Genomic DNA, 19,432 nt, shown 5'->3' with positions numbered 1-19,432 from the left:
ATGGACGATTCCAATGAATTGCTTTTAAACGGTTTTAATTGGGCTGGCTGCAAAAAATAACTACAACGAATTAAATAATTGTAGCTATTTGCTCATACAAAAAACGAACAAGATCATTTAACAATCGTTTAAAACATTGTGTTTTCAAAAACGAAATTCGATTAATCTCCTTGGATAAATACAAATATTCACGCGTAATGTCGAATAGTTAATTAATTAGACGTTCACGTGACCTGAAAACGAATTCTTGTAAAACCTATGCAGAGATTTTACGATCTCTAGTTAAGGATAACAACGTGAAACAGAAATAGCTTCCAGTTTGAGGTGAACGATCCCCGCTTTTAATGTTCTCGTAAAAATAATAAGACCGAATTTAATTTCTGACGCAAGTTTCAGGAAGTAATAAATGTTTTGGACATATGGCGGTTGATCTTTTTTGCATTTGAAAAGAGAGCATGTTTATTTTGGATATCTCCCAGCACTAAATCCAATTAAGTATATTTTGGATGAATATTTTGAGCCTTTATACACATTTATTTCAATTCAAATTCATCATGTGCTGAGCAAGTCGTGAATTATTTGGTTCGTACAATTATATCGCATTTTATCATATCATAAATAGGTTTTGGATACCTAAGCTTTAATATATTTTTAAGTTTAGAACAATTATGGATCGAATGACTTCACCTTATTGTATTTAAACGGAGACCAAATACAAATTTTCGTTTACAAAAATCTTATCACGGTGAATGTCAAAAAGATACATGTTCAAATTTAATGAACACATTGTCGAGAACTGAGTTGCTATCATGATGTAATCGGATTGCCTTGCCGAGGAGCCCTTTACAAAGGTAAGCCTCAGTTTGACCTCCTTTCCTAAATATGGTAACGTTTTGTAAGGCTACAGACTTTTTATTACTCGATAACTATTTTCTTCGATATCGTTAACCTCGTCTTCGATTTTTTCGGCTTGGAAGTTGTTTTGCATAACATAAAGGACGTTGCTAGGTGGTGTTACGGAGTTATTTCTTTGTTCCAGAAAAATCGCTGTTTCTGCACTTATTGTTTCCAAAAACAGGCCTTAGACTTCGCAAAACCTAGGTTATCTAATTGTATTGTGAATTGACAATTGAAGCATTAATCTAGGTAAGTTGTGTAACGATTTGTAATAAAAAAAAATCTTAATAAAAAAATTAATTCGTACTTCAATGCAACATTAATAAATAAATTAATTAATTAATAAAAAATAGATATATAAGATTTATCGATACTAATATACCTCCATCACTATCAAAAAATTTCTAAGGTACGTAAAAACACCAATTAAAAATTACAATTTAGTTGTATTATCTAAATCACAATGCAATATTTAATGGGGTAATAAAAATCAGATACAAGTGAAAGTAAAACTGTTATAATTTAATTTATAACACAATAGTCCGAATAAGCGTATCCTGGGTGGGCTTACGTCGTTGATGTCAAGCATATACCGAATTAATAGCGCACATTGCCGTCAATTAAATCACTTGTAACTCGCACCATGCCAGCCTCATCTACCCACACGCTTGTCCTGTCGTTTACTTTATACAAGACGGTTCGTTTCATTGGAAACTATGTTAAAATTAGAATATCCGTTCGACAGTTCTTAGACGAAATGCATTCAGTGCGTTTGACTTGCCTGTGAGTTCTGATAATATGTGATATTATTGTGTTAAGTTTTTGTGAAAAATTTAGCCGTTTATTGTGTGTGCATTATAAAAGTCATTGGAACTTATTACACTTAGTTACGATTATTTTTTATTTTATTTTCTGCAGTTAGCTCTTACTTTATTATAACATTTATCATTTTAACTCTAACACCTAGAAAAAAAAATTTATAACTATTTCTGATTTGTAAAATCATATTTAATAACAAATACATTAAAAACAGAACTATGATGCAGCAAAACTTGTTTTTAAAGTTGATTTTTATACGCAGAAAATCAATGAAAGTTTGACATTGTAATAAATTATTTAATAAAATGAAATGAATATTATTGAGTGATTATTACTATAAGTAAACATAGAGAAAAGATAGTTATATTGATAGATTTAACTAAAACATGCACGACTAATTCATACTAAACTCTAAATAGTTCTTTAGTAACATTCTCTAACATATGCAAGACTGAAGCTACTCCAAAGGTAAACATCAAGCGTAAACACCAAGTCTAATGACTCACAATGACGAAGTTTTCATTATCATATCACAACCACAACCATACGTTAGTAGCAATCTGCCTCTGAGAGCTAATTGTCGTATTTTATCGTAGTTTTACGCATACATTGCATTTTTATTAATAATGTTTATATTTTTATATTAATTCCAAGGCTGTTTCAATGAGTGAACGCGAACGGTGACACAGTTCAGCAGTGTCGCGTACAGGATCGTGCGTATTTTCCTCAACGGCGAGAACAAAGGGACCTTATTTGCGAATTTATTTAACACTTTCCAACGACCGACATACCAGCCTGTTGATCTAGACACGTGAATGGTGCATATGTGAAAACGAGACGATGCGAGAGATCGCGGCGCGCGTGTAAAAAATCGAATGCAAAAATGATTAAAAGGAACGGTGATAATGTATTTGCGATCGCGTCGAGCAACAATCAGTGTCAAGGCGGCCGGAGTTCTGTCTCGCTCTGTCCCGGCGCGGCCACGAGGATCCCGCGAGCCACTGCCGCTAGAATGACGCAGCCTGACGCGCATCAAAACACTAAAGAGACGAACATCGCTCTTTCGACTTATGTTGAAAAGTGGAAAAACAGATACGAAGAAGCGGAGAGGAAGCACAAAACCTACCTCCTCAAATCCGAAAAAGGTTCGTACTATTCATTTCAAGGCGGAAATCTATAGTTTTTCCCACTTTTTTTATTTTGTCACTGCGCATGCTCCAGCCAGCCGCCCGCTGGGTCATATGCAAACGAAAGTGCGAATGGAAATCCTAGTCTCGTATTTGTCGGATTATGATAGGCGATAACCTGTTGCTTACGCATTATGTATTCTTAAACTTGCTTGGTACACAACACTGAGAAAAGTTCTTTATGTACACTTTTTTGTTGAAAACAGACATATTTATATGATTTATGTATAATACTTTTGAACCGATTTTATGGCAAACAGACACTTAATAACTAGGTGTAACTGTTCTACTGCGCAATACACCTGGCGTGATTAAATTTGGATCTGAAATGTTGATAACTTCTTTATTATTTGAATCCGCAACGATCAAAATTTCGATATTTTTTATTACCATGATTATATCGACTTATTGAGCAACACTATTGTGTCATTTTTGCAGGACTGAAATGTCAAATAAAAATAGTATTTCAGTTGTAATATCTATTAGAATATTAAATATATTTCGAAAATGAAACAACAACGGCCAAATTTAAATATAAAATCCAATTATAAAAGTAATTTAAATAAATAATACCTGCATCGTTACAAAGGTATATATATATTTTTTTATATTTATTTTCTATAAAAAATTAAAATTACATCAATAAATATGAATAATAATTAATAATAAGACGATATGATAAAAGCTTATTATTTTTTGAAATATGAAGATTTAAATATTCAAACTGTATATTTTATTATTATTTTATGACAATTTGATTTTTTAATTTATTTAAGCTTGTTTAGGTCATTTCTTTTTTTTATTATTTATTTACTAGGCAAATATCCCAAAATATTAAAGTAATTGCTGTCACAGTGCTTTAATCGGTTAAATAAATTTTAATAAAACTTCTCACAGTGCTATGAATATAAACTGCCAAATATAAATGCAAAAGTGATTCTGTTCATCTGTTTGTTGACTTGAATTACTGAACTGATCATAATTTAATTTGATATTGAGGTATGATATAGCTTGGTATAATGTCATAGGCATATTATGATTACAGAATTGAAAAAAAATTTAGACTGTGTCAATAGAAATAGATACCTTACTGTTTATTATTGAAGAATAACATAATCTGTATTTTATATGGGTTTATATGACAAAAAAAAACAAATTCTAAGTCTATTCAATATAGTCAGTCAAAACATTTGGTGATTGATTGTCATAAATGTACCACTTAGTAAAAATTAAAATATTTATAATACATGTTAAGCTTAAAATGTTTTTCTCATACCTAAAAATATATTGAAGGACCCTGAATTTTGATAATATATGTAAATATTTATTTAATTTTAATAAGGACATGTTTTGAAAAACAAATATGTAGTTAATTGTTTGTTAAATAAACGCAAAAATATTGTAAGGATAGATAATGTTCTAAAAACAGTTTTGACTTATTTGCAATATCCTCATTTGTTTGACTGTTTTAAAAGCAAACAGATTTATAAAGTATTGTTAATATTGGCAAGGATGTAACAGAATAAGCTAACATTTGGTTACAAATTTATGTAAAACACTTTTTTTTGACATATTACTGAATTTTTTTTATGTATATTTTGATGTTAACTTTAGTTATAACTTTTAAGGAAGATGGGTAGACAGTCCACATATTGGTAACTCATCTCCACTGATAAATATAAGAACTGTGAGAAGTGGAGACAAATTCTTACATTTTAAAAGCACAAAGAGCTATAAAAAAAAGTTACATTTATTAACCTTACCAATGACTTATAACATTTGTATAAATCTATTACAGTTCCAAACTTATGAAGTACTTAATTATAAGCAAATTATAGTTAAACACCACATGCGCTAAGGGTTTAAATAAAATTGACTTGCAACTGAATCAAAGGTGTTACTATGTGCTTATAATAATACGAACCCACTCTTTAAAACCAGAACACAAAAAACAAGGTATTGCTACATAATAAGTAATGAATGAGAGTTTCCTATGCTTCACCAACTGTTAATTTAATGGCAAAGGCTTAAGTATAAATTTGATTTGACTAATCGTGAAATATAACTCAATATACTATTCTTGTATATGATTAAGACGTTTTCAAGTTAATTCTTATTATATTGAATAGTGAATAATATGATCTCATTATATTTTGTGGTCACACCGTTATTTATAAATACATAGTAATCAGTTTCTTATATACAATTTGTTGTAAATAACTTATTTCTAGATAGAGATGAGTAAATTAATCGGGTCGTGGTAACCACTTTTTAGGAAGGTCATCGACATTTATGGCATCTTGGCAATGCCAAGTCAATGCCTTGGCAATTACTACAGATTTTATTAATATAAAATCAGTCAATTGGGTTATATCCAGTACCCAATTATTATAGCGGTCACTGGCATGAGTTATTCCTTAAGTCAATACATTAGCAAAAACAAACTATAGAATAATATATAACAATTATCCTGTTAATTAACTTTTTAATCATATGGAAATGAAACTGACATATTTCATATGTATATGTTTATACTGTGGCTCAACTTTCATTGAAAGTTAAATAAGTTAGTTAGCATAATTTGAGGCTTAATCGAGGTATATATTGACTATGAAGAATATTTTTGGAATCAGTTATTTTTTTTTCCTGACAATTTATTAATTGGAAATATCTCAAGAATATATGATTTTTATAAATAATAATAATAATCTTTAATTGAAACTTCTAAATTTACATAATCTTTACTTCTATTACTTTGATTCTAATTAAACATGGACATTTTATTTTTATTTACCATTTTTAAAGTTTATTTAAAATGTTATATTATTTAATATACATTTGTATAATTCTTGTTTTTTTTGTTCAGCATATTAAGTAAGTGCATTATTAAAATATTTAAGATTAAATTTAAAAGCTGGTTCTGTTGAAAACATTTTATCATCCTAGTAATAGTGGTCATTAGCTTATCGAAGGGAGGGGCTAAGAATTCATCTTAACTGCACTGCACGACGCTACTGATATTATAAATGAGGAATTTCGTCGATTTTTACTAATTATACATGTAGGATATGTCAAGATGAAGATACGAGTAAAAAATTGTATTATGTCAATTACAATGTTATAATAACCTAGTATGCTGCGATGAAGTTGTAAATATGTACGCTGTACGAATATCATATTTTTATCTTATCTGTTCTTGAATTTCTGATAATTTTTATTCACTGATAAGTCGCATCATGTAAGAATTACGAGTAAATGTTTGCATGTCGATTTCTGGAATTGTTAAAACATAGATGACTATGTTATTCTTATCTATGAATGGTGAATAAGCCAGAGTAATTCCCGGCATAAGCGACATAACGGTTAAAATTTAAGGTTTTAAGTGATTTATTATGTTGGCAATGCAACATTTTTTTTTTCTGAAGTATAATTGCAAAGGTGATTTGCACTCAGTCATTTAATTTTTCATACAACATATCAACAAGGATTAATTATGCAACTAGACGGTACATATTATTTTGTTAACTAAACTATACTCACGACTGACGGACTACAATATGTATGTCACAGAAAATCTTAAATGACGATATATCTCAATTTGTAAAATGTCGTATTCGGTTTTTAGTTATTTTAGAAGTTGAGTATCTCAACTGCAAAATATGTAATTAAAAAAATACTATTTCGCTCCCTCTCTCACACTAATTATCAACAAGAAAAATTTTAATGGACCTCATTGTCTATACAAACAAATAGTTGTTTTGTTTGTTATTATTATTACTCTGTGGTACATTTCCAACTGTTATTTAACTGAACTGTCTCGACTAAACTTTAAAAAAGTAACTTAAGGTTGATATTTCAATTAATTAATTTAAAACAATCAGTAAGGAAAGTTTGTGTTAAGTTTTTTTTACAAAACCAATGATGTTTTTGATTGAAGCACACTTTCGTAACAAAAAGTTTGCTTCCAAGTCTACAAATAAAATAATTTTACTAGTTTTATTTTATACCATAATTGTTATGAGAAAATAAACAATGACTGAATGTTTTTCGAGAATCTATTAGCGATTGTAATTTATTTAATAAAGAGTAGGCTTAAATTGACTTGAAAATATATTTTTTTCTGTGTTATAAGACATACACCACAGACGTAAGGTCGTTTCGGAAGGTTATGGAATCCTAATCATAAATGTAACTATGTAGTTTAATGAGCATAAACATTACACTAATGACATTCATCATTTGCACCTGCTGTAGGAATTTTATCATGAGGTTTATAATTGACCCACTTAAACCAATTAGAAAATTCAATAGCGATTCAAAGCATACGCGGACGTGATTGTCTAGTGACGGTTCAGATAGAACCAGTGTATTCCTAAAGTCCTAGAAGACAATCGCATAGTTCGGTCGATCTTAGAGTTAATTTTTGTCGTCATAGTTTTGTTTCTATATTTGCCAGGGAAAATAGCTAGGAAATATATCAGTATTGTTTAAATTAAAGACTAAATTTGAGTGGATGGACAAATTGTCTCGTGCTAAGGAAAATAGTGTCTGTTTTGTTTTCGATAAATTGGTGATTGTGATATATTGGTTCTTTGTTTTTAATAGCGGGAAGGCTTATGACAGCTGTGGATTTGAGGCTGTTAATTGATATAAGACAAATGAAATTTCGTCCAAAATGGAGCATACAAAGCTTAGGTACTAATGATGGAAGTCATCTAGCAATGTAATATAAGTCTCATAGATTATTCGATATTTTTTTCGATAAACTGATGATAGGTGTTCACTTCCGCTCATAGACGCTTTGGCGCTATAAAAAACAATAAAACATTAATCATTCCTCACATTACCAATTACGCCACCAACTTTCGGAACTAAAATGTTATGGCCTGTCTGCCTGTAGTTACATTGGCTCACTCTCCTTTCAAACCGGAGCAAAACAACACTTACTACTTTGTTTGATGTTGGAATGTACGATGAGTGGGTTGTACCTGCCCACCCACTACCCAGGCGGGCTCATACAAAACCCTACCACCAAGACGTGACTGGATGACGTGACTAACAAAGTAACGAAGATTTAGATTACTTTTTAATTTAAAAAGTTCCTAATATTTATCAATAATAAAAATGATTAAAAAATTGTAAAATTATTCATTCATTTTAATAGGAAGATATAACTACGCACAGATACAGACAACATGTCTGTGGAGATTTGATTTAATATTATCAGTATTAGATTGTTATCAGATAATTTAATCGGTATTAATGCGGCTTAGGTTATTTCCTTATCATAATGTCATTATTAGGTACGCAGCATAAGCGGCGACACTGATTCTTACATTGCCATTGTTTAAGGAAAAATGTTATGGGCGGACCGATTCGTCTGCTTTCGTCCTCTTGATGCAAACTCACTTTAGTAGTATGTTCAAATATTACTAAATTTATAGTTAGTTGAACACGTATTTTATTAACTTTAAGTTATACCTAATTTGTTTTCAATTCAAATTGTGGGTAGTTTTAAATATTTACAAAGTGAAACAGTGCATGAACTTAACGAAGTAATCGAAAAGACTTGCTATATATCGTACCAACAAGACTTAGCGCTTAGATACAACTCATATTAAAATAACTATTTTCTTAAAAAGTAGGCGAAACTCTTCAAAATTAAATTGTTTTATGAAGTTTTCTGATAAAATTAACCCAATTTATTAATACGAACGCACGTAACGTGCAAAATACTTGGAAACGAATATATCAACCGGCTTCCTTATGCAAACATTCTCCCATATCTCAAAGAAAGTTATATAAATAAACTGAATTTGTTCTACAGCAAAACGGGAGCATGACGACCTGCAGCGGAGGTACAACATCGTCACTGAAGAGCGGAACCATCTCGAAGCTGAGCTCAATGATAGAGAGAAAGAGCTCAATAAGCTGCGAGCTGTGTCGGAGAAGCTGTTCAAGGAGTACCAGCAGCTCAAAAACCAGCATGAAATCGACAGTGGTGTTATGCAGAAGTGAGTAATTTCGTATTTTTTGTGGATTTCAATGTAGGATATTTTTGGACTAGACTGTACTTGCAATAAATGATTTGAATGGGGCTTGCCCTGACCAGTTTTGGCTTCAGCTATTCTCAATAGAGAATAATCTAGCCAACTGCGCAGGATATATTTTAGTGCACAAGTGTGTGCGCAAATACAGGTGTAATCACTATTCCCTCTCTCATAGTCCGCCCGGCAAATTCGCCATGACCGAATACAGTTAAGGTTTGATTCTGCATCAACGGCTTTACGTGTTTTCCAAGTCACGTATAAATTCTGACAACTTCAAGGTCCCAGGGTGTTGAGAATTTTTGTATTGAAAAACCAAACAACTTTTTATCAAGCCAAAGCGGGATTTGAACACAGGATCTTCTGATCTGCGGATTTATAGGCTTAGTTAACATGATTAACGTATAAACAGAATATGAAATGCTGTCTACTACCATGATCCTGTAACCTTGACCGTACCGTTCAATCTCCATCGTAGCTTCTCCATCGCACGTAACTTTGACAAAATAATCTGTGCGCCGGCACCTAACCTAAATATTACACAAATGCGTCAGTCAGTTTGTTTATTTGTTACGTTTTCACTTCTTAACTTATCACCCGATCATCACAAAATTAAGGGATACAGAAAGGGGCACCTCTTGTATCCCCCTTACACACGACCAACAGGTGCTTGCTCGTAACAAACAGCTACTTTCGTATTAACAATATGAATATAAATGACACCTATTAATTCTCCCTAAAGGGGAATATCACGAGCCTTGGCTATTTCCTCCAACCTAGTGTACCTCACGGAGCGTTAAAACGGAAAATTATCCACAATTATAGGAAGGGAGATGAGAGGAATGGTTAATTGATGTAGGGTCCTGGCGTTGTTGGAACGTGATACGAGGAAAATTAAACCTAATTCCAGTGAATTAGAGTTCACTTTACTACGCAAATTACAATGACGAATGTATATTCATGAAATTACGTAGTAATATTTAAATGTTTATTGAAAATTTAAATGTCTTAGGATATAAGTCGGTTACAATTGACTGCTTGAATTAGTCCTTGTTAAGTGTTTAGAGAAAAATAAGATCAATAAGTTTTACTTAATCGTTTGAATTGTGTTGTGTTATTAGTGAAAATGGGGAGGTCAGTAGTCATGTAATTTTTTCTGTAAAACCGTTCATGTCTTTGTAAAATAAATTACAAAAAATAGGTTATACTAAAGTAGTAATAAATCTCGGAAAGCACGTCTTGAAAACTATTGAAAATCATGTCGGCTTCTTCGTCCCGTCCCAGATTAAGAGAGTGACGGAACAGGAGAGCATCTGTTCTGACCAGCACAGTTGGCAAGTCTCGGAACGGGCATTTGTTAATAAAACAGGTTTTTAAAAAAATAACTCCACAAAATGCCTTGTCGAATCGTGATTCAATCATTTTCAAGCATCAATTAAAAATTCGAGTATTGTGATAAGACCGAACGATGTTATTTTTTGTTAATAGTTTACATATACGAAGAAGAAATACAAGTTTTTAGTGTATTATATATAAGTATTTACTTATATTGTATGTACGTGAATAGGTGTATTATATATATTATTTGATGAAATACTCGGGCGGCCAAACGCGCAAGGTGGTGGCAAGTGGTCAATACCGATCCTACATTGACATCTCATAAAAACTTATCCATTCCTTACATCGCCCATGCACCACACACTAAAAAACCAGCGTTTATCTGTCCGCCTCTTCGGCAGGCGCCTCGGGATCGTTTTAACATGCTACCGTTACGGATATTGTCTACCCTACTCCAACTTAGCCTTCTGGCGTATTGTCAAATTATTAACAAAACAAATTATTAATAAATAACAAATACTTTTATCGATTTCTGGTTTGCGAATATTATTACAAAACAGTATAACAGTGATATGCCTGACATTTCGCGCTTCCCGCCAAAATTGATAATTGAAATCCAATCTGACAGCTATCGTAATGACGTTCGGAAAGTTAGACTAATTTAATCAGAGACTTAGACATAGACAATTTTGCTACTTTTTACTAATATATAATATTTCTAACAACTTCGACTTTGACTATTCGTACTTTATATTAGACTTTATAGACGAGACCGCGGGCGATCGCTTGTTTATTAGAATTTAGAAAGTTTGAATTCGTTACGGACGTAATACCGATATTAAGGTAAAATATTATAATTCCAAATCAAAATTTCACCTCTCAGTACGAATACTGATCAGTTCTAAATACGATCCACGACGTATGCGTCGGTGTGATATCTTTGTATCAAAAAAGTTTCAAACAAAAGTTACACAAAAACGTTGCATCAAATCTTTTAACTTAACTCTCATCGCAATGATAATTTAATCAAAAATGAATTTAGTGAATTTTTCGAACGTTTTCGTTTTTAAGAATGATAATTTTGTGTTATTTTTATATTTGTTTAGAAAAAATCATGTGAATAAATTTGAGTTGTGTGTCTGTTCGTGTGATGTTGAAGTGAACATGTAAGGTTTATTTTATTTATAGTTATCGTCTGCGGCTTCGCGCGCCTTTTAGAGGTCGGTCGTCACCTGTTAGGTGTAAAAAAGTCTATGTCCTTAATTGGGGTTCAAGCTTACTTCGTAATGATTTTCATCAACTTTGTCAAGTCGATAAGACTGAGTAATTAAGGCACGTTGAATTTATCCAGGTTCAAATCTTGGTTTCATTCAAAATCAAAATATACTCATTCAAGTAGGCTCTTACAACCAATTTTGATTCCTTATATAATGTATGGCTATAGCGCTTTATATGGAGCCTCATTTCTTGCTAGACGAACAGGCGAGTACCTATAACCTATTCCAAGGTTTGTTTATCTTTATTCCTTCTTCAATTGCAATGGGCAATACTTACTTGCCTCTTTAGTCTAATGGCTGGATATATGGTCACAGATTTGGTCAGAGGTTTTGTGTTCAATCCCCACTTTAAGCCGTTAAAAAGGTGGGTCTTTCTGTCGAAACATTCTCAGTAATATCCCGCAGTCTGGAATTTGGAAGTGTGTACAGTCCCGTGCCTCGGAAATAACGTGAAGCTTGGTCCCGCGCCTGAACTCCTTCCAGTCGTATCGAATGTGATTGTGAGGAAATAGAGAGTGCGCCTGTGTTGGTGCACACACTTGTTGTAGTTGGGTGGCCTATATCGGTCAGGAGATTCTTACTAAAATATAGTAGGAATATCCTGTACAGAAATCAATTTAAAGCGGCTATAACGCATTGGTATATGGGCTACCCAGCGATGTTAAGTACTCTTGGGGGTTAGGATCGAACCTGCGACCGTCCTCCCCATTGCTATTGGCGTCCCCAATCTAGCGTAAGCTTTAAGCTTAACTGGAGGGGTAAATAGAATATCACTAATTCCCGAAAATGGAGCATTGCCATAATTCGTTTAAGAAAAAGCGAATTAACGAATACCATTACTTTAATATATTCTTGTATTGACCAATACGCCTTATGTAATACTATTTATTTATCATATTATTTAAATTTATTAAAAGCCTTACTTAAATATATATGGAATGCGGAACTGAGTTTTAAAGTTGCTTAATTTTTCTAGTAAATAAATCATCTTGTTCACGGTGGTGAAAGAAAAAAAACGTGAGGAAGCCTACATGTTGCCTACAGCCTACATGCTTCAAGTCCAGCAGTAGGACTTGTTACTTTATTTTTAAGTAATCTAACAGTTTCTTTATAAATTCCCTTTCCGGTTTCGCATGAATAGAATAAGGACCTTCATAGATTGTTTAGTATTGAAGGTCACTACAAAAAAAAAATCTTGTCTGTTTGGTCTTGGATTTACATCTCATGATCTATATATTCGAACTCGAATGGATGTAGATCCATTCGGGTTCAGCTACCTTCAAGCCATTGGCGCACCAGGCTATTAATGATATGTCATACTTTAATAGCTAGCATTACAATCAAATGTGTGTATATAACTAGATGTCGCACGCGGCTTTGCTCGCGTTTAAGGAGTTGTTCGTTACGGGTTAAGCATAAAAAAAGTAGCTTATGTCCTTTCTTGGGAGTTCGAGCTTGTTTCATATCAAAGTTCTGTAAATTCGGTTTATTGGTTTGACCGTGAAAGAGCAACAGACAGACAGCCAGAGAGACAGATTTACTTTCGAATTATAATATAAGTGTTAATTCTAATATAAATTTTTCACTGCTTATTATTGCTAAGGTCCCTGAGAGTTTCGAGTCCGCGTTATATCTGGATACTTAAACCCTGCAAGCAGATATATTGTATCATGTTTCTGTGATTATCTTTCATCACGATATCGTGTTCTCAATTACGCAAGTCAAGTTCAAATCAATACTACAGTATGTGGGAGGCAGGGGGGTTAAATGGAATCAAGACAACATATAGAGTTACAGATTTAGCAGAACGGATTTAATTGAATTTTATATAATGTATATTACAGTTGAGTGAGTGGTTCCTACCTAGACAAGCTTGCACAAAACCCTACCTCCTACTAAAGTCTGCCTACCTACTCTCTATAAAATGCTTAAAAAATGCTTGAGAAACGACTTCGATTTATTCTTTTATTGTCAAGGCTGTGTAGAAATCAATGAAGACTCCTTGAACATAGTTTTTTTCTATATTGATTTCGTCTGACACACATCGCATAAATCCATAAAATAAATCAAAATGTATCGAGTACAGATTTAAAGGCAACGTGCCTTATAATCTTTACACGTAAATAAAATTAAAGTGCCTGTAACTTTTCAAGTTAATATAGCTATTTAGTAATCTTCAAAACGAGTAATCATTATACGTGTACCCTATGTACCGTTTATACTTGATTTCATCAAAATTGAGTAACTCGGTTTGAACGCGACGCAGCTCAATGATAGAATGAAGTTTTGTAGATGGTGTGTGATGTTCCAGGGTTATGCAGCAAGCTGGCGAGTGGTACAAACAGAACAAGCAGCTCAAGAGACGGAGCACGGCCCTCCTTCACGCCCTCCCGGCCACCGCCGTCGACATTGACCTCACAGATGCAACTGATACCGGTATTTATATATATATATCACTACGCTTAGCTATAAAAACCCACCTATGGATCTTATTTTATGAAATAATAGTTGTCAACCCCGGCTTCGCTCGCGTTTTAGAGGTCGGTCTTCCGGTATTAGCCAAAATGTAGCCTATTAAGTAAGACAGGATGCCTTGGAGTTCAAGGTGCGGAGTTTTCTATTTCGAGAGATTTTACACCTTAATTAGCGGTTTAGCAAGCAACTTCATCATGAAACTAAAAAAAAAACATCTTTAGTTAAAATACACGACTCGAGGTAAACAAAGAAACGATACATTTAAATATTGTGTTTTTGCGTGTTTAAATTTCCGATAAACGACAAATACACATAAGTATCAAGATTAATCATTCGCTGAGTCACATAACACATGTGTAAATTCTCAAACACTATTGGTCGCAGTATCAGATTATAAAACAAAAGGCCAATTAACGGTTATGTGTGCAGCAATACCGGGACTTTGTATTCGCTTTTGTTGTTTCACTTTAATGTACACTGCGCTCCATCTGCCTTTGAAGGAAGTTCTAGTTATGTTAATATATAAGTTTCCTTCAACTAAATAAAACGATGTCAAAATAACGTGCTGGTTTGTTAATATAATCGCATAAAAAATAACAGATTGTAATTTGTCCTTGCTGGGCTTCAGCATCCAACTTTGAGCCAAATCTTATTGGTTAGGCAGTTAAAATAAACAAACCTTAGCTTTTTTTTTATGGCATTGATTGGCGGACGAGCTTATGGGGCACCTGATGGTAAGTGGTCTCCACCGCCCATAGACAAAGGCGCTGTAAGAAATATTAACCATTCCTTACATCACCTATCCGCCACCGACCTTGGGAACTAAGATGTTATGTCCCTTGTGCCTATGATTACACTGGCTCACTCACCCTTCTAACCGGAACATAACAATACAGAGTACTGTTACTGTATTGTTGAGTGAGTGGTACCCAGACGGGCTTGCACAAAGCCCTACCACAAAGTGAACAGTGCCAAAGTTATATATTGTATATGTCTTAACTGTTTCTATGGTTGGGATAGACTCTACGTTCCTAACCAAATAGGTTTCCGAACGACGTTTATCTTCACCGTTCAGTATGCGATGATATTTGGGACATTGTGATTCAGTGTAATCCTCGAATAACTACTAAATCAGCGAACTCCCCAGCTTCAGACGCCAGTAGCAACGAGGAGGTGGAGTTCCTGAAGCGCACGGTGAGCGAGCTGAGCGAGCAGGTGGCCGGCCTGCAGACCGAGGCCAGCGCCGCCCGACTGCACGAGTTCGAGGCGCACGAGACCAACGTGCAGCTCACGCAGGTAAGGATCCAGGGGGACACATCGAGTGTCAAATTTTTAACCAAACCTAATTTGTTATCTCTGGATAAAAGCTTTTACGTGTTTCACGAAGAGAAATGCATGGTATGTGAGACTTGTCGTTGCCTAGAGCGCCCTAGAGCGCCTTAGAGCGCCCTAGCTTAGCGAAATAACGAGTAAAAAACCAACGTTACAAGTTCATCTCTTCGCGGGAAGTTACGGGATCGCTCGCACCCTATATAGACAGAAATTAGACTCATTTCCAAAACAATATCAAGGCATTCTCATAATGTTTATGTATATAAAAGTTATTTAAATTGTATTCCAGGAGCTCGAGATAGAAAGAGAAAAATGCAGCAAGCAGGAGAAGGAACTGCAGGACCTGAGGAATCAGCTCGAGAGACACAACCGCGTCTCCAAGCTGCTGATGGACGAGATGAGTGCGCTCAAAAACAACGCAGACAAGGACAGGGAGATGGCCGAGACGTGAGTGCGGACGTCTACTGGGCCATACGTGCCTTAACGCGCTTACTGATTGTTTACAAGAGACGAGTTCTTGCAGTACGCGAGCATAGCATATTGAAATGACAGTTTCTGCCTATCTGACGCCACACCATGGCGGCTCGTGTTTTGGGTCACGTGATATACAGACTAAAAATTACGATTTTTAATTTTAATATAATAAATTAATAAGGCGCTCATATGACTCAATATCGAAATATTTAAGTATATTTCTACATATATTTTAATTTTTATCAAATTTCATAATTTTCGTTTCCACTATCGAAAACATCCTACTAAGTATTGCTTATTGACAGTAGAATACCTGGTGGTACCTACCCAGTTGGGCACGCACAAGGCCCTACCAGGAACTGTCTTCTGGAAACAGTACCTATAAAGATTATTCGTATTTGATTAAAATCTATCAATAGTTTTTGGGTAACATTTTACGTCAGAGATATTTGTTTTTTTTATTGTTAATTTTGACGTTCATAATGTTTGTGTTCATGTTTTCCGGCCTAAGCTATTGAAATCACGAAATCTATTTATGTTTTCATATTAGTTACAAATCCGAGGCTCGCGACGCGAAGAAACGAGCGAAGGTGCTGGCGCACCAGAGCGCTCTGCTGATGGGGGAACTGGACACCGACGAGCGGCTCGGCCTGCTGCTGGCCGAGGTGGACAGTCTGCGGGACGCGCTGGAGAACCAGCTCTGCAGGCACAAGGAGCAGCTCGAGGAGTTGCAGGTGAGGAGATATAGATATATATAATTGCTAGATAGCTATTATGAAAACGGAGGCCAGCCAACTGCGCAGGAAATCCTAGTTTTCGCTGGGATTACACAACAGCAGTTCAATCAATTTTAATTTGTAAAGTAAAAACTTATAAAAAAACTTTACAAACTTGCTTTACAACTTCTTAGCTCTTAAAAAAACAATTTTGCCAGAATTAGTAGTAAGTTGTCCAGGTCTTTCTGAACAATTTATTCATAAATAAAATATTAAAATGGACTTAAGAGTTAATAAATATGAGAATAACATTCTTATATTAAATCCAACCGTGACAGCCTTCAACATAAAATGGAGTGAAAAAATAAACTCTCTGTCTAAGAATGTAATTAAAAAATGTAATTATATCCACAGCTAAAATTAGCCGAGAAACACGAAGACACAGATATTCTATTATGGGAGGAGAAAATAAAGCTAGCGGAAGAGGACGCGCAGAAAGCTTTAGAACGAGCAGAGAAGGCGGAAAAGAAGCTCGCAGAACTAGAGAGAAATAGACCTCCGAAAAAGTCAAACCTAATGTCGAGGATAAGTTACTTTGAAAATGGCGGGAACGGAAAGAAAGAGGAGACGATAAAAGAAGAGATCAAAGCGGAAGTGGCAGAAGTTGTAGAAGAGCAGATAATTGGTGAGCGCGCTAGATATAATTATTTTACACGATTTATTGGTAAATATAAAATATATTCCATCTTATTGTCGCGATTCTGTGAATATTACTTCGCACGTTATTTTCATGTATCTTCTCAAGCGGAATCGCAGTTTTTGTTTCTGTAAACGCATTCGTGAAATATTGTAAATCGACTTACTGTAATACCATAATGTCATGCACGTGCTCTTTGACAATCCACATTCGTGATTTGCGGTGAGTTTCGAGGTATGATTACTTAATATCTCTTCTAAACATTTTACATCAATGCACTTTCTAATCTCTGGTATATTTTCCCCTCAGCTCCAGAAGCGGAGCGACCCCCGTCCCCCGCGCCGAGCCCGTCACCTCCGCCTCCTCCCCCCGCTCCGCCCGCGCCACCCTCGTGTGCGCCCCCTCCACCTCCGCCCCCACCCCCTCCGCCGCCGCTCCCCACTCCGGCTGCAGCGAGCACGACGGCGGCGGAGGCGATGGCGGACCTGCTCGCCAGCAAGGGAGCAACGTTGAGGAAGACGAAGCAGAACGGAGGTGTGTGAATGTATTATGTGCTCTTTGTGTGTGTGATTGTGACTCGATACGTGTGCTACCAAACATCAATCTTCTGTGTTGCTTCGTTTCGGTTCGTAAGGAACCAGTGTAATTGCAGCCACGTGACATTACCGACCTGAAGACCTAAGACCGAGAAGTTGGCAATAAATTGCCGGTATCAGAAAGGTTTTATACTTTTCGCAGTGGCAATGTTTGTGAGTCTCTTCCTTTTTTATATGTAGGCCGACTTGCAGATGGTAAGCGGTCTCCACTGGTCATAGACTAATGTCTAAAACTTCTAACGGCGCCGATACGCCACCAACTGTTAGATGAGATGTTATATCTTTACTGCCATACATGCCTGTAGTTAAACTCACGTACGCACGCTTCTAACCAAAATACAAACCGGAGTGCAATGACTGTGTCGTACATACACTAAATAGTTTTGGACAAAAAAAAAGTTACTATTGGTAATTTTGCATTGTGAAATATAATATAGGATGTCAAAAATTAACCATTTCAGGTGGCGCGATAGACGCGATAGTCGATCAGATAAAGGGAGGGAAGTTCCAGCTGAAGTCAACAGAACAGAACTTCATGGAGAAGAAACCGAAGGACGATCAACCGGAAGCGGTCAAGGAAATGTTACAAATACTCGGCACCTTGAGGAAGAGACGAGTTAACCGACCCAATATCGTGGCCAGCGAACAGGAACCCTGAGCATCGGGCTCGTAAAAGACTGACAGGAAAATAATTTTTGGCAGAATAGTGCATTGCTAGAGCTTGGGTACCTAGTTTTTTTATCTGTGGACAAAATGTAAGAAATAAAATCGTATCTCTGGTCCAGTATGTAATTACTATGGATATTATTATATAAAAAAAAATATTTTTTATATTGTTAAGAAACCGTTTTTTGACGAAATATTTAGTCTCTAAAAATAACTTAAATGGATACTTTATATATCCATTTTCGAAATTTATGATTGTGATAAATATTTCATTACAAATTTTATTTATAATATAATCATTGTGACAATTTTTAATATCTTAATACGAAATTCCATCAAATTCGGTTCGGTTTTTACCGTCAAAGCGTAACAGACAGACGGTTACTTTCGAATTTATAATATTAGTATAGACTCAATAATGTGATCTATAAAACGAAATTAAACAAACGAAATGAGATTCTCTATTTTTGAAATCGATTAAAACATACCTCCTAAATCGGATGCCGTGAATATTTGTCAAATCTTATGTTTCTTGAAATGAAGAACAAGGATTCACTCTTAAGCACTGACAAGCGATATTAAAGTGTATGGGCTACCCAGAGTTCAGACAGACTAAGTAGGTCTCGAGTGTAAGATCACATCGTATTCAATAGTGAGGAAGTACACAATTTAATATACTTATCAAAAACGGAACGCAATTTAATTCAAATAGAAAAAATACAGAGATATTCTCTGTAGCTTAAAGTATCTCATTAGAATGTAGATATAAAACATATATATTTTACTATAACTTTTATAAATCACATATATTTTTTAAATTATAATAAGAATTATCTTCGTTAAAATATTTAATGTTAAATGATATTTGAAAGTACTTTGACGTGATTTATTTAAATATACATATATTAATG

The 19,432-nt window shown here is 34.6% G+C and overlaps 1 protein-coding gene across 5 annotated transcripts; it reads left to right on the top strand.

Annotated features, from left to right (window-relative positions):
• Positions 1-1,482: 1,482 nt before the first annotated feature.
• Positions 1,483-18,981, top strand: LOC113399598 (uncharacterized). Of its 5 annotated transcripts, none has more exons than XM_026638764.2 (10): positions 1,483-1,594; positions 2,371-2,861; positions 8,731-8,917; positions 13,877-14,001; positions 15,188-15,336; positions 15,662-15,819; positions 16,397-16,580; positions 16,977-17,247; positions 17,569-17,793; positions 18,317-18,981. In XM_026638764.2, the coding sequence occupies exons 2-10, from the start codon at positions 2,600-2,602 to the stop codon at positions 18,511-18,513; spliced, it is 1,758 nt and encodes a 585-aa protein (XP_026494549.2). In that variant the 5' UTR covers positions 1,483-1,594; positions 2,371-2,599; the 3' UTR covers positions 18,514-18,981. The 5 variants fall into 5 exon arrangements, with proteins under 5 accessions (XP_026494549.2, XP_026494545.2, XP_026494547.2 ...); XM_026638760.2 differs by having other exon boundaries at positions 1,525-1,680; XM_026638762.2 differs by lacking the exon at positions 1,483-1,594 and adding an exon at positions 1,733-1,747.
• The last annotated feature ends 451 nt before the right edge of the window (positions 18,982-19,432 follow it).

Source organism: Vanessa tameamea, chromosome 24 (genome assembly GCF_037043105.1).
Source record: "Vanessa tameamea isolate UH-Manoa-2023 chromosome 24, ilVanTame1 primary haplotype, whole genome shotgun sequence".
Classification (NCBI taxonomy): Eukaryota; Metazoa; Arthropoda; class Insecta; order Lepidoptera; family Nymphalidae; genus Vanessa; species Vanessa tameamea.
The sequence above is the reverse complement of the archived record's forward strand: the minus strand, read 5'-3'. Positions and strand labels throughout refer to the sequence as shown.